This window comes from Bos grunniens, chromosome 20, assembly GCF_055505025.1.
Source record: "Bos grunniens cultivar Pamir isolate PY7600 chromosome 20, Bosgru_T2T1.0, whole genome shotgun sequence".
Classification (NCBI taxonomy): Eukaryota; Metazoa; Chordata; class Mammalia; order Artiodactyla; family Bovidae; genus Bos; species Bos grunniens.
The window spans coordinates 67,010,428-67,021,965 of NC_141184.1; the positions used below are offsets into that span (position 1 = coordinate 67,010,428).

General features: G+C 56.1%; 1 protein-coding gene across 1 annotated transcript; it reads left to right on the forward strand.

Annotated features, from left to right (window-relative positions):
* Positions 1 to 3,666: 3,666 nt before the first annotated feature.
* On the forward strand, positions 3,667 to 6,750 carry NKX2-5 (NK2 homeobox 5). Its single transcript, XM_086361103.1, has 2 exons — positions 3,667 to 4,124; positions 5,637 to 6,750. The coding sequence occupies exons 1-2, from the start codon at positions 3,794 to 3,796 to the stop codon at positions 6,275 to 6,277; spliced, it is 972 nt and encodes a 323-aa protein (XP_086217229.1). The 5' UTR covers positions 3,667 to 3,793; the 3' UTR covers positions 6,278 to 6,750.
* Positions 6,751 to 11,538: the final 4,788 nt, after the last annotated feature.

Here is an 11,538-nt window from a genome sequence, read left to right on the forward strand (position 1 = left end):
CCGGAGCCCGAGCGAGGGCGGCAGCCCCGAGAGATGCCCCCAAGTCTCAAGCCCCGGCCCGAAAGGAAGCCAGGACGGCTGAGGGGCCCCGCGGCCGGGGAGCCAGGGAGCCGGGGCCAGGGCCGGGAACCGGCCGCAGCGCCGCTACTCATCCATCAGCCGGACGAAGAGCAGAGGCGCGCTCTCGGCCCTCTGTTTGCTTTCTCGCCAATTATTGCCGTGCCGTAGCCCCTTTGTTGATACAGTAGTCCGAAAAAGTGCTAATGTTCATTTATCAGGGGGCCTGCCGGGGACTCCCACGAGTTGCGATTCTTTCCAAAATATAAACACGGGGCGAGCGTCCCAGACAGAAATCCCCATCTGTTTCCCCGGCGCGGGCCGAGAGCGAGGCGTTGTTGAAGATAAAGCCGAGGATAACGCCGCCTGTCTCCAATGGACGTCTCCCCGGCGCATTAATGACATTCCCGGTGATAGTTCCAGCTTATCTTTCAATTAATCATATATACCTTTTGCGGCCGGCCGTGCTGATTGCAGGAAAGCGGGGGCCGGCTCAGGCCGCTCCGATCGCTTTTCAATTAATAATATTTTATGTGCGCAGAACGCGTTCCAGTCACCCTGGAATTTGGCTCATCTTAAAGCACCGACTCTTTAAAAGGCAAGGAAATGGATAGATTTTCGATCTCTCCTCTCTGCCCCCTTTTGTCTTTCTCTCTGTCTCTGCCTTTCTCTGGACTGAAGGCTGTTTGTTTGTCCTGCTAGTTTGGCCAAAGTGCGGCTTAGAGAGGCGGCCAGGTTGGGTCAGTCGCCCTTGGGAAAGAAGATGTATCCCTGGTGGGGAGAATCAAGTTTCCTCCCTCCCCCCTCCCCCCTCCCCCCTCTTCCCCCCTCCTCCCTCCTCTCCCCCAACCACTGCAGCTTCACTGAAAGAAAACAAAAATGTTTTTACTCAGAAACTGTGAGGACTGCAAAGAAAGGTTAGGAATTACTCTTCAATTACTCTTATGAATTATTCTTTGTCTGCAGACCAACATGGGTCACCTCAATTTTGATTTTGCACGTATTTATCCAGTTTTGTCCTGTTTTCCTCTCTGGCAGCGCTAAGGCCTATTTTAGACCCAAGAGGAAATATTACCAGATTCACAGAGGGTGTAAGGGGTTGAAAGTTATCGATTTTGTTCAAATATGGAAGGTTTTCTTTCCTCTCCTTTTCATGACACCTGACCCACAAAACTATTTGTCAGCCTTAGGGACCCCCTCCATGCCCCAAAATAGGTGATAAATCTTCACCGCCTTGATTTGCAGAGGACATGCTGAATTTCTCTCTTCCTTCAGAACTCTCTCTTAAAACACACACACATACACACACACACAAACTAAAAACAGAGATCCCGGATGCAGCCTCAATGTCCCCCATTAAACGGTAATATTTCAGGCGTCGGCTCACACTAATCTTTCAAACTGTCATCGCCAGCCGCCCGGCCAGCCCATTCACTTAACAGCGCTCCCAGGACCCTCGCTCCCAGCTCTTTTCAGCGAGACGTTTAATTGAATCGGATGTGCCTCGTTTGCCAGACGTCACCGCCTCGGCGATAGGCATCCTCTCCCACTCCCCAAAAACATTCTTGAAAGGAGAGGTGGGCCCCCAAGCTGGGTTAGTTGAGGGCAATTACTGTACTGTTGGCGGAAAGCCCGTATCGAGGTAGGGCCGAAGAGAGGCCACTGATCTGTAGATTCGTCGAGGGAGAACAAGGGTTGGGAGGTGGGTGGATGAGGAGGGTTCCTGGGGCTTGAGAATTCTCCACATTTGAAAAAAGTCATCTCTACGAAAGACCAAGCTAACAGTCTCAGAACCGACCGCGGTCCCCGGCTGAAAGACTTGAAGCGGGACTCCCCCGCTGGCACTGACGGCTGGCGCCTGCAAGCCGAGTCGGAGGGCTCCCGAGACTCCGCGATCGCTGTGCGAGGCTCCGCTCCCCTTTGCCCTAGCCCGGGGGCCACAGGTCCCGGGAGTGCGGATCTGATGAGGGGCTGGCTGAGCCCCAGTGTTGGGCCTACGCTTGACTCCTCTCGCGCCCTTCCCAGTGGCGCTGTGCAATGGTTCACCGTCGGGCTTGAGGGGCGCCTTGAGCGCGCAATGCGGAGCCTAAGGCCCTGAGCCCTGTCCTTAGGTTGCCTTTCGCCCTGTGCGCCTTTCTTCTGGGCCAAACGCTTCTTCGCCAGTTCCCAACTAGTCCTGCGCCAGGAGCCGAGCCCTACAAGCCTCCGTTCTCAGAGTCTGCGCGCTCCCCCAGACTTCCCACAGAAGCCTGAGTCGTGGGAAATCGGCGCTTTCCCCCTGACAAGCCTGGCCATCGCTAAGATAGGATAAGGCGGAGACCTTAACCTGGGGCCATTCTGTCTGCCCGGACCCTTCCTGAAATTGTACACAAAACAGAATGCCTTGCTACAGTTTTCTGGGGGTGAGCGGAAGGCCCTACAAGTTTTAATCAGATCTTCCAAGGGACCCAGAGGGATGAGGCGGACTAGCACAGAGCTAGCCCAAGATCTGAGCGGGTAGATTGTTCTGAAACACTCAAAGACTAGTCTGACCGAAGATCCCTACTTTACTGACCCTGGGCTAAAAAGTAACATCCGCCTCAGGCCCTCTCCGCATTTGCCTGGCCCCCTGCCGCCGCCGCCGCCGCCGCCGCCGCCGCCGCAGGGGCACCCTACTCGCAGCCGGCCCAGAGAAATCGTGGGCGGCTGGGTTCAGAGGAGCCCCGCCTGCCTGAGACCTAAACCTGAGCTGGGGACAGAGGCCATGCAGACAAAGGCCTAGGCAGGGAGGGCAGGTGGGGAGAGGGAGGCCAGAATGACTGGCAGGCCCTGAGCTAGGACTCCCTAGCAGACGGCTCTACTCCGAGTCGCCGAGTTGGCCTGCTGGGATGCTGGCCTCGCTTCGTTATTAAGAGGAGGGCCGTCTCTCTGGGGGGAGACTGGCGCCCCCTGCAGTTGTGTTTGTGTAACTTGCACTGTCAGCGGTGCTCCCCCATCCCGCAACCACCCACCTCGCACTCCAGCTTGACTCATTCCAGGAGTTCCCAGGGCCTGGCCTCTTGGAGAAAGGCCACCACTCGGCCTGTGAGCCAGCTACACAGAATCCCAAGTTCTCCAGAACGCCTCCCTCCGGCCGTCACCCCAGAGCAAACTCTTTCCCCAATGCGTCTCTTCCTATTCAGACTCTTCTACCATACCATCAGTAATAAATAAACGCCTGGAAATAACTCCATCCCCGAAGCCCCACCCACCCAGTCCTTCACTTTCCTATTCTGTTTCAGGTGCTGAGCAACATTTCCCCAAATCCCAGATCCACCCAACCCGGCCTAAAGGTCGGATTCGGAGAATAATCGCGTTCTTTCCTATGCTTGCATCCTGGTAGGATTTTCAGGCTAACGCTAAAGGCTGCAGGAGCGAAAGGAGTCTTCCAAATGTGTCGCGGCCCCTTTAAAAAGCTCAGAGGGATTTTTTTTTTTTTTTTTTTTTTGAGCCGTATGACTATATTAGGTGACACGAAAGTGCTCATCGCTCTTGTCAACGAGGCCCCCGGCCCAATGGCAGGCTGAGTCCCCCTCCTCCGGCCTGGTCCCGCCTCTCCTGCCCCTTGCGCCCCGCACTACCTGCCGCCTGGCCACATCCCGAGTTGGAAGGCGGGTGCGCGGGCGCGCGGCGGGCACCATGCAGGGAGGCTGCCAGGGGCCGTGGGCAGCGCCGCTCTCTGCCGCCCACCTGGCGCTGTGATTCGCGCGCTGCCACCATGTTCCCCAGCCCCGCGCTCACGCCCACACCGTTCTCGGTCAAAGACATCCTGAACCTGGAGCAGCAGCAGCGCAGCCTGGCCGCCGGGGAGCTCTCGGCGCGCCTGGAGGCCACTCTGGCGCCTGCCTCCTGCATGCTGGCCGCCTTCAAGCCCGAGGCCTACGCGGGGCCGGAGGCCGCGGCGCCCGGCTTCCCTGAGCTGCGCGCAGAGCTGGGCCCCGCGCCCTCGCCCGCCAAGTGCGCGCCTGCCTTCTCAGCCGCCCCCGCCTTCTATCCGCGTGCCTATGGCGACCCCGACCCTGCCAAGGACCATCGAGCCGATAAGAAAGGTGAGGAGAAAACCCAAGCTCCTTCACTTCTCTGGGATAGCTTTCGTCCCCAAACCTCGCGGCCCAGAAACTCTGGCGTGAGTATAGAAGAGGCGAGTGCCTGGGCGGATGGTGGAGCAAAGGGGTCTCCGAATGTGAGAAGTGAGGTTGTTGCCAGGGCCCCTGGGCGTCCAGTCGGAGGTTTAGAGGAAATGCTGGATCGTGGTTATCAGAAACAGGAGAGGAAAGAAAGGGAAAATATTTATATATTTTTTCCGGCCTAACAAAGCCCCAGGCGCCGCAGCCCTGCTCCTGGATCTGTTATGAAGTTGAAGTTGAGCGATCTGTTTGTGGTGGACACAGCAAGAAAGATTCTATTTTTTTAAAGGTCTTCTTGAGGATCTGACCAAAACCGCTGCAATTAAATTGCTGCACACCAGAAGTACTTTTACGCACAATTGGAGGAGGTCCAAGACCTTCTCTAGCCCACCCGTTTACCCGGGGTTTCTGGGGTCTTTCCTCCTTTGTGCCAGGAGAGTGGCGTCATTGAAAACAAGGATCTTGAATTTAAAAAAATGGGATACCTCGGACTCAAGAATGATTTTAGCAGCTTTCTTTTTCCATAACAATTTCCTCACGCGGCCAGAGCCTAGGGGGTCTTTCCCGGAAATAGAAAGTGTCTCGAGACGAAAGGCTTGTAGCAATGGAAGAGATGACTGAGGGAGGTGGTCGTATCCCCGCGCACATCCCGAGGTCGGGGGGAAGGCTGGCCGGGCAGTAGAGAATGCGCGGCGGGAAAACCGTAGCCCAACGCGGGGTTGGCAAGAACCCGGGGAGGCCGGGGGCGCGGGTGTAGGGCCGCTGTGAGCCCAGGAAGGGTCTTGTGAGCCTAGAAAGATTTGTCTAGTAGCAGAGGGAAAGTCCCGGAACAGCTGCCGGCGGGCACTGCGGCTTCAATTGGTCCATTCGGATTCGAATCCAATTCGATTTCAAGGCAGGTTCCAAGGCCGCCTGCCCACCCACTGCTTTTTGGGCGCTGCACAGTTCTCACAGCATTTGAACGGGAGCCTTCGATAGATCACCGAACCAACTGCCTATTGACGTTCTATTTCTTCGGTTGCCCTAATTTTGAGACAGTGTGACCAATCCTAGGGTGAGGCCTAGGTCTCCTTCCTTTAACTTCGCAAACCAAAGTCTTCCTAATCTCATTCACTCCAGCGCATCACTGAGCTTTATTTTCTTTGCTGCCTATCTTAAGTCACTGTCCATCTGTCTCACCAGAATGTGACCTACCCGAGAACAGAGACCTCTCTTGTTCTCCAGTGCCAACAGCCGTGCCTGGCACATAGTAGGCAATCAACAAAAGCTGGCTGTCGAGCGGAAGCCCAGTGTACCGTACAGTCTGCCGCAGCCAAGCTAGGGGCTTCAGGCTGGACAGGGGTGGCACCCACTGGAGCCCATCAGCCGGCTAGAGCTCCGGGGGGTTGGGTGGCCGTGACACAGCGTCTCTCTGCTTTTCTGTTCCCCACTCAGAGCTGTGCGCACTGCAGAAGGCGGTGGAACTGGAGAAGCCAGAGTCGGACAGCGCCGAGCGACCCCGCGCACGACGGCGGAGGAAGCCGCGCGTGCTCTTCTCGCAGGCGCAGGTCTACGAGCTGGAGCGGCGCTTCAAGCAGCAGCGGTACCTGTCGGCTCCCGAGCGCGACCAGCTGGCCAGCGTGCTGAAGCTCACGTCCACGCAGGTCAAGATCTGGTTCCAGAACCGGCGCTACAAGTGCAAGCGACAACGACAAGACCAGACTCTGGAGCTGGTGGGGCTGCCCCCGCCGCCGCCGCCGCCGGCCCGCAGGATCGCGGTGCCAGTGCTGGTGCGCGATGGCAAGCCTTGCCTGGGGGACTCGGCGCCCTACGCGCCAGCCTACGGCGTGGGCCTCAACGCCTACGGCTACAACGCCTACCCTGCCTACCCCGGGTACGGGGGCGCGGCTTGCAGCCCCGGCTACAGCTGTACCGCTGCTTACCCGGCCGGGCCGCCACCGACGCAGACGGCCACGGCCGCCGCCAACAACAACTTCGTGAACTTCGGCGTCGGGGACTTGAACGCGGTACAGAGCCCCGGGATTCCGCAGGGCAACTCGGGAGTGTCCACGCTGCACGGCATCCGAGCCTGGTAGAGAAGGGACCGGTCTGGGAGGCCTCCGACCGATCCCACCTCTCAAGAGAGACACTGACTAAAGAGGGGAGAGGGAGGGCTCCGGACACGATCCTGCGATCCCTCGGATGTCACATGCACTCCCACGGAGGCTTCGGAGCTTTTCCCGCCCCGTGCGCCTTTGTTCCCCGAGAGGGAGAGTTTGTGGCCAGGTTTACGAAGCTTGTGGTGAGTGAAAAGGCAGCCTGGTGCCTAGCGGTGGCCCCAGGAGTGCCCTCCGAGCTCCCAGGAGCATCCCTAACCGGCCGAACACCAGCCCATTGGGACTGGGAGCCCGGGCGCAGCAGCCTCGTAACGGCCGCCTTTCCCCAAGCCTGGGCCGGGCGCCCGGGCCCTTGCTGCCTTGCGGCTGCCCCCCGCCCCCACCCGTATTTATGTTTTTACCTGTTTCTGTAAGAAATGAGAATCTCCTTTCCATTAAAGAGAGTGCGCTGATCCGGCCGTGTGCTTCTTTCAGCTTGCCCATTTTTCAGAAACTGAATTTGGAGGGCAGAGAGCCGACCTTGAGTTGTAGGAATAGGTATTCACTGAGCACATTGATGTTGATATAAATAAAGGCTCTCCTGTGCTGGGTCCCATGTTAGGTACTTTCTGGGGTTGTTCATGTCATCCTCAGTAACTCGGGAGAGGGAAGTTCTGTTTTAAAGGTTAGCAGACAGGACTGGAGAGATTTAGTGACTTGTCTGGGAACAAATAGCCAGTGCTGGGAGAACTGAGGTTTGATTCTGGGTCTCACTGCAAAGACTGAGGACACAGCCCAGAGGTTCCAACCTCACTTCCTTAAACTCTACTGTTCCTGGCACTGTTTCAGGTAGGGGGCATTAAATGGAGAGTAAAAGTACCTGAGTCCCGCGAAATTGCAGGGCACGCGAACTCATCCTTCTTAGAATAACGCTGCCTGCGGCCCATTTTATAGATGGAAAAACCCAGAACCAAAACCCTTGTGAAGGTTCTCAGAATGCCCCAGCCCAGCGATACTCAGATACGCCAAATGCAAGTGCAGCATGGGTCCTGTGGCCTGGCCTCTCCGCTGCTCTGCTGGGGAGAGAGCGGAGCCTGGACCACGAAGAGGTAACTGAAGGACCGCAACTGCCTCCTTCTGCGGCCAGGCCCCATAAGTTCACGTGGTCAGGGAACCCTTCTCCCCCATTTGACAGTTTTTTCAGCATTTAACGAATTTTGTCCTAACCCTGACCAACGACCGCTACTGTACAGATTTTACAGATGAGAAAATTGAGGCTCAGTGAAATCAAGCTAAAAACCTGCTCACTATGGGAGTTTCTGGCTGTATGCCCATTTTTCCCCCATCAGTAAAATAAGAATAACAAAAATACTTGCTCTGAGTCCTGAACCACCAGTCCGAAAGGGCTGACTGCAGCTCCTTTACCTCCAGTTCCACTCAATTCTCTAAAAGGGAGGAAAGTGGGAGAGCGTCAAAGGTTTTGCGTTCCTATGGAATATGGGTTTTTTTCTGGATTTTGCCTGGAAAGTACCAGCCCGGTTGTCTGGCCCCAGAGTTCTTGGTGGAAGACAAAACATTACTCCTGGCATATCTTAACCTCCTATGCTGGGAAGAGCCCCCAAGCCAGGCCTGGGGCCATCCTGCTGTCAAGCTGAGGACCAAGCAGCTCTGCCAATGCCGGTGGTGCCGTCTGTCCCTCAGGCTCACCCCACCACCTTTGGGGAGAGGGGAAGATGCCAGGAGACTCTAAGTGCTAAGAGCCAAGCTGGATGCCGCTTGTGATACAGGGATGCGGGGTGTACGGGGTGAGCTCTGTAAGGAGAGGGGGACATGCTGCCTCAGAGCTGGGCTCTAGGCCCTCAGACTTGAATCCCTCTGCTGTGAGGCACATGCCGAGGGCTGCGGGAGGGGGATGTGTTCAGCCTAGTGCTTGCGTTCTGCCTCCTGTGCCTACAACCCTACTTCATGCCTTCAGCACTCTCTGAGATGCACGTGGCAGTCCCATCTCCTGGAAGGGCACCAGACCAGTTCTTAATTCAGATAACCCTTTCCTACCGGGCTAGCCACAGCAGGTGGCCTAACTCACACAACCAGGGAGATCCTTCTACCTGGAGCTCACCCACATTCTTGCCCTTCGTCAGTGTCCACTACCTCCTGGGGGTCCTGCACACCTCTGGGCCTTTTTCACCTTACACTCATCTACAGTAACACCGTGTGTGTGTGGTCAGTCACTCAGTCGTTTCCGACTCTTTGTGACCCCATGGACTGGGGCCCGCCAGGCTCCTCTGTCCCTGGAATTCTCCAAGCAAGAATACTGGAGCAGGGTGCCATTCGTTACTCCAGGGGACACCACCCAGGGATCGAACCCATGTCTCCTGCATCTCCTATATTGGCAGGTGAATTCTTTTTGACTGCACCACCTGGGAAACAGTAACATTAGAGAGAAAAAAATCTTTCTCATATTATCCTGCAAGGTTTTTCTATGATGCCTCCCTCTCCTTTGTCATCCTTCGGGGACCAGCAGAGTGACTCCAGGGTCTCTCACAAAGGGATAAGAATGGCTGGCTGACTCTGGCTGCACAGGCTAAATGCTTGGGGGAGTTTGCTGATCTAATCCATCTTAATTTGCAAACCGGGAAGCTGAGGACCAGAGGTTAAGGCAGTGGTCAAGGTCATACATTCCCTAAGCACAGAGCTGGGAAACCCACCAGGCAGCTACCGAAAGGCAGGGTGGGACAGCGTTTAAGAACGGAGAGTCAGTCTCCTGAAGATGCAGGGGACCCTGCTCTCCACCCTGGGCCAGGCCACGCTCTCACTAGTGGGTGGGAATCTCAGGCTTGGTATCCAGGCTCATTATGGAACAAACTGTAGTTCGCGGAGCCCTGGGAAGCAGCACACAGCTCTTGCCGGCTAAGGGTGTGGGGTCCAGGAGCCAGAGGGCTGAGGGTCAAGGGGTCGTTACTATCTTAAACTAACGACGCCTGCCTTCCCGTAGCGATCCCTTCCCAAGGCAAATCGGCAGATTTGTTTTCCAAGTATATCCTATAAACGACGCATGCTGAGTGAGAAATTTCAACCAGGACAGAAAAGTGAGAAACCCCGGGCGCCTCCAAAGTGGCATAGTGCGCGGAGATAAGGATGGTGTGGCGGGCTCCCTATGTCCAGGGCTCTGAGGGTGCACGTAGAGAAGTAGTTATATCTAATATTTAAAAAAAGAAATTAAACAAGTACCAGCCTCACCGACCCAATGGACATGAGTTTGAGCAAGCTCAGGGAGATGGTGAAGGACAGAGAAGCCTGGCGTGCTGCAGTCCACGGGTCGCAAAGAGTCGGACAGGACTGAGCGACTGAACAACAGCAACCCCCTGTGGTTAAAAATTGAGAGATAAGCGTGACATTTAAAAGAAAAAAGCTGGCTCCACAGGCTAGGATGCGGTTCCCTCAGCCCAGCGCCGCCCTGCACAAGCCGGCAGAGGAGAGCCCCAATTGGGGGTCCCCAGAACGAGAGACCGGGCCCACAAGCCTCTCCCCTTTCCACCGCGCTGGAGGCCCAGACCTCCTCTCGCTTCCTCACGTTGCTCCCAGCCAGCAGACATAGGTTTTGCCTAATCAGAATAGCCCCCATCTTATTTTGTATGGCTTTCCCCTTAAATCGATGCCATGCAGCCCATTTCAATACTTGTATTTAAACAAATTTGCAACAGACCTGCCAGCTTGACGCCTTAACATCAGCCGGAAAACCTGTGCAGCTACCGGGCAGGCTCCCCCGTCCTGGGTCCTGGCCGGGCAGGCCCTTGCCTCCTCTGGGAGGTGTTCCCAGCTCAGGCTGCTGGCCCCTGGGGAGCCAACAGACCCACCTAGCCCCGGGTCTTGCTGACTTGCTGCTAGACGGGGCTCCTGGAAAAAGGGACCGCAGCTTAGATTTCACTTGTTTATCATCTGTGGAGCTTACTGTGGTACAAGCATTGTCCTAACTCTTTAAAATAAACCCATCTAACGGTCTTTTACATTTCTGAGTTCTGCTGAGGAATCCATCTTAGGCCCAGAGAGGAGGAATAACTTGCCCAAGATCACACAGCCAGAGCTTGATTTCAAACCGAGGCAGTCTGACTCCAGAGCCCAAGAGCAAGGAAACATTTCATCCTCAGTTCAAAGAGTAGGCACAAAAATGTCTGTTGATTGATTGAAGGGTAGATACAGCAGTAAAATTAGCTGACAACTCTGCAAACATTTCTGTGTGCCAGACTTATCAAGCACACAAGGTAAGCATGATTCTTCCTCACTTGGGGCGGGAGAGGAGACTGAGGCACGTGGAAGCGGCCCACCCAAGCTCTCACAGTGGGGAAGGCAGGGCAGCTTGGATGCGGGGAGGGGGCGGCTGCCCTGCACCACTCAGATGCTTCTCAGGAGAGCTTACTGCAGAGGGGCGTGGGCGGTGAGCAGTCCTGGCAGGCTGGTTCCCCGGAGCCACGTGCTCCCCACCCCGCTCCCACCCACAGCTGCCGAGGATAACAGCGGGGATTAGTGCCTAACATCTGTTCTTGCTTCCTTTGTGCCAGGCCCAAGGCTAAGTGCTGAACCTGCGAATCTCATTCTGTCATTTCCCAAGGAGGAAACTGAAACTCAGAGAAGTTAAGGACATTGACTACCTAATGCCACTCTGGCAGTGTGGCCTGGGGAATCCTGGGGAATCCAGATGGTTCCAACAGAGGCCTGGCTCTTCGAACCACTCTCAGGGATTCCCAAAGTTGCCTAAAGACACAAACTGCTGGAGTCTGGGACAACCTCAACCCCCTCCCTGCCCCAGCTCCCTTGAGTTGGACTCCTTGGGGAAGGCGCCTGCAAAACCACATTTGTAACCAGGTGATTCTCATCATCTGGCAAGTTGGAGAACTGCATCTTTTCCCAGAGGCCTCTGATTCTGCAGGCTCCTCTCTTGATGGCCTGGGAGAAGCTGGAGTCAGATTTCCCCTCTCCAGGGCCTGCTTTTCCATCTCAGGGTCTCTGTGTGCTTGCTGGGATGCAGTGGCTGAGCACAAGCCTGGTAGCCTAGGGACCCTGGGAGCGGGGAGGAGGGCAAAGGGAGGGAAAGAGGAGGAGAAGGTGGGAGAGTTACTGGGGACACAAGTGGCAGAGCTCAGACGGAGAGGAGCCACCCTGTGACTTACACAGCCAGCTCCTGCCAGTGCTGCCTGCACAGACGGCAAGGGGAGTCGAGGGGGGGACGCTTCAGGGACAGTCCACCTGTTCTGCCCAAATCC

What these genes read in the sequence shown, in the direction of transcription:
- NKX2-5 (XM_086361103.1), top strand. Translation starts at nt 3,794, where the DNA reads ATGTTCCCCAGCCCCGCGCTCACGCCCACACCGTTCTCGGTCAAAGAC. An exon ending in CCATCGAGCCGATAAGAAAG is followed by an intron (nt 4,125 to 5,636) that starts GTGAGGAGAAAA and finishes TTCCCCACTCAG; the next exon opens with AGCTGTGCGCACTGCAGAAG.